Genomic DNA, 3,842 nt, shown 5'->3' with positions numbered 1-3,842 from the left:
TCTCTCTCTCTCTCTCTCTCTCTCTCTCTCTCTCTCTCTCTCTCTCTCTCTCTCTCTGACATTTACACAACGAACAGCAAGGATGTCCAAAAATAGAACCATGCCACCATATTTAACACAGGGAGCTGCTATAGTAAGTTTATATTATAATAACTATCATTTTGACCAAAACAGAGCTGATTGAAAAGGATGATTTACTAAAAAAAATGAGGGAGCAACAATGAAAATTTCATTTCACCTTTGAAAGTAATCAACTGTGATATAAAAGGAGTAATGACAGAGAACAATGCTGCATATTTAAAAGGTAGACATCCTTCTGTTACAGCAGTCTAAGCTGTCATTATGTAACTGTGGAGGACCCGCCCAGTTCATTTTCACCTTAACAAAGATTTGCTAACTTCCTGTTAGCATTACACAGCCACATCATGTAATGGACCAATGTAGTTTCCTCCCACAGGCTAAAAACATGCTTGCTACATTAAATGGTAACTCTAAATYATCCCTAGGTGGGAATGGTTGTTTTGGACTTGAGACCCACACATGGTGTACCCCCACTTTTCCCACAGTAACTGTAAGATTTTAGGAACCAGTTCCCTGTGACCCCAAACTAAAAAAAAATGTGAGTAAATAGATAAATGGATGAAAAAATAACACTGACTTCCCTTTCTTTGTAAAGCATTTTTAGTAATGTCGTTCAAAGTAAATTAAATAATACTGAGCAGATGTTTTGAGTCAGTGCTGAAAGAAAAGGCGGGCCTCTACTCAGAAGGAACTATTCTGAGAAGGCACATTCAGGACCTGAGCCAGACGTTTTACTGCCGGTATGCAGCCGCTCGCTGCTGAATGGAATTCCTGCTGCAACAACAGCCGAGGAAACGCAAATTGATTTTGCAAACTCAACACTACGACACAAACAGAGTTTCTAAACAATGGAGGAGGGGGGAAAATGCTGATAAAGCCCCGAGGATGGAATTTTTCACCTTGATGAATCCAGTGTCAGCACCTAGGAGCTGAAACCGGAGTGAGAACCTGAATAAAAGTAGGCACTTTCTAAACTGGTGAAAAAAATATTTCAAGGGTTTTGCTTATGGGTTTTGTCTGTTTGCTGTTTAGTTCAGTGAATGCTGGAGCTGAGTCAAACTTTCCCCCRTGCAGACGTGGTCATTTCAGAAGCCCGGTTTATTCAGGTTTGGATTACTGCGTCGCTGCCAGGTGCTGAACTTAGGTCCATCATGCAAAAATAAAACTGTACTCATAGGACTCAAAGGAGAAGGGAGGGAAAAATAAACTGTAATAAATAAACATTCAGAAGCAGAATCTTGCAGAAGCAGAAGAGCTTTTTTTCCCCTCTATAGGGACATTTTTTAAATGTGCTGTCATTCAAACTTTCACACACAAAAAACTCTGCAGAACTAAACACAAAATGTGCTTTAAAATATTTGTTGTTATAAAACGCACCCCCCCCCAACCTACACTTCTCACACACTTCACTGAGCTTATTCTGCTTTTTAAAACAGCATACTCCATTTACAATTCCTAAAAGGTTTTCCACACATTCAAGTATCTCGAAGAACAAAGCGAACCCTCAGCATAACTCGATCTGTTCCCATGCTGCAGGAATAATTCACAGGGAAGAAAAAAAAGGACAGTACAGGAAGATCCAAAGATGAGGCACACCTAAAAATACTTGCCGCTGTTTTTTTTCTACACACATGGAAGCAGGAAAGTCTTATTCTGATCTTTTATACCCCAAAAGTTTCCCTGAACCAAGTGAAGGCATTTCCCAAGATATTTACTTTATCTTTTATATAAAAATACATCTTCAGCTCCTTAAATTTAAGATTTTCTAGCTGAAAGTAAAACAAAAAATGACTGACTGACGGTCCTTTATTGCTGGCAAGTTTTGTAAGTCCTAAAGAAATGAGCAAACACCCGAGACACAACAACACTGCAACAACAAAGTACACCTGAAAAAGAAAACTGAGCTAAACCTGTGGCCTACCTTTGAACCAGGAGAACCAGGGAAGCCTGGAGCTCCAGCTGGACCAACAGGACCCTACAGAGAAGGAAAAACACGAGACGAATTCAGGTGGGAAGGTTCAGACTCTGCAGTGGAGTGTGTGGAGACGTTCAAGTCTCAAAATAGGATGATTTTTATACAGGATTCTGCACTTCTTCTATATTTTAAAGCAAAAGATTAAAGTGATAAAAGTGAAATTTAAAATTATACTCACAGGAGGACCAGCAGGACCAGACAAGCCATCATTTCCACGTGCTCCCTAAACAGAACAAACAATCAATCAGGATAGGTACGAATAAAGCCACCAGGGTCAAAACTGCCTTTAACTGGTACAAATTAGTCAGCTCTTATTTTGAAAAACACATTGTGATAAAAAAAATCATGTGTTACATATAACTTTTACATCCAAAGAAAATATTTTTTTAAAGGAAGAGTGCACCTACAGCAACTCCAGAGGGTCCAGGACGTCCTCTCTCACCAGGTAAACCACGAGGTCCCTACATGCAGGTAAAAGAGAAGAGATTCTGCTTTTACCATTGATTTATCATCTTTATTGTGTATAAATATACCTTGTTCATTTAGATGCAAGGATCACCACAGTGAGGGAATTCACTGAAATTATTAGGAAGTTGTTTTACAACAGATGCAACAGACTCAGGATTATGAGACTGCAACTGTTTCCAGTGAGCTACAGCATCCCTCCCTTTGTTTGTTCTCACAATATTACCATTAAATACTCACCATGGGTCCAGGTGCACCGCTCTCTCCAGGAGCACCAGCCTCCCCCTGCAACAAGAAAGATTCAAAATGTACAGCAATTAAATTAATCTGATGTTTTCTGAGACAGTAGCAACAAACAGGCCACAAAAGACACAAAACRACTCCAACATCCCACCTTAGCGCCAACAGCGCCAGTTTCTCCCTTTGCACCGTCAAGACCAGAGTAACCCTAAAAAAAGGTGACAAGAGAACAATGAGAAATCTGAGGACGATGGTGCAAACGGAACTGTAGCAGAAACCTTTTAAACAAACTCACTCTGTGTCCCTTGATTCCAGGTAGACCAGGTGTTCCTGGGAATCCACGAGCTCCCTGCGAAACAAGGACCATCAGTAAAAAATACAGAAAGAAAGATGATAACACAGAATATGTTGTTTTAACATGATCTTATAGTCGGATATAAATTAGTCTCTATAAATTATTTTTATGAAATTTATTTTGAGAACTTAGGTCATTTTGTATGTTTATGCAAATCAAACAGACTAACAAACTGCTCAGAAGGTTGAATAAAAAAAGAACATAAACAAAAAGTTCACTCTGGTCGACCGTGTTTGTTTCATAACTCATTGCTAAGACACTGCTGATATAATTTGTTCTGAAAGTTCTTGTATTGAAGTCCAATGCAAAAGTTTTCATTTGTAATTTTATAAAAATTTGAATATATTTAAAATGTATAATGAATTGCAAAACTACTGGCAATTTAGGCTGCTTAATTCATGACACTGACGTTGACAAATACTTACTAGCTTTAGTAAGTTCATTCCTATCATAATTTATATTGCAAAACACCCAAAAGAAACAACAAACTGAATAATCAGAAAATGTTAGAAAGAATCAACAACCTGAAGYTACTCACCTGAGGTCCAGTAGGTCCACGCTCACCTCCTTTTCCTGGTTTGCCAGGCTCACCCTAAAACACAAACACAATTTATAATTATTATTTTTTTCTTTTTGTTTATTTTTTGTGTGCAAGCCTTAACTCATTTAATTGTTATAGCGCCCCTGCTGGACACATCGAGAAATGACTCAAACACAAAATAAAGT

The 3,842-nt window shown here is 38.5% G+C and overlaps 1 protein-coding gene across 1 annotated transcript in view; it reads right to left on the bottom strand.

Annotated features, from left to right (window-relative positions):
• col2a1b (collagen, type II, alpha 1b) overlaps window positions 1–3,708 on the bottom strand; it is a gene marked incomplete at its 5' end in the record, with an annotated part of 25,239 nt that extends 21,531 nt beyond the window's left edge. The window contains 7 exon segments of the mRNA XM_014004127.1: window positions 2,003–2,056; window positions 2,235–2,279; window positions 2,464–2,517; window positions 2,762–2,806; window positions 2,916–2,969; window positions 3,057–3,110; window positions 3,655–3,708. Coding sequence (XP_013859581.1) covers window positions 2,003–2,056; window positions 2,235–2,279; window positions 2,464–2,517; window positions 2,762–2,806; window positions 2,916–2,969; window positions 3,057–3,110; window positions 3,655–3,708 — 360 coding nt within the window.
• Between the last annotated feature and the right edge of the window lie 134 nt (window positions 3,709–3,842).

The sequence above is a fragment of the Austrofundulus limnaeus genome, unplaced genomic scaffold (assembly GCF_001266775.1).
Source record: "Austrofundulus limnaeus strain Quisiro unplaced genomic scaffold, Austrofundulus_limnaeus-1.0 Scaffold22, whole genome shotgun sequence".
Taxonomy (NCBI): Eukaryota; Metazoa; Chordata; class Actinopteri; order Cyprinodontiformes; family Rivulidae; genus Austrofundulus; species Austrofundulus limnaeus.
Note: the sequence above shows the minus strand (reverse complement) of the source record. Positions and strands in the feature narration are given on the sequence as shown.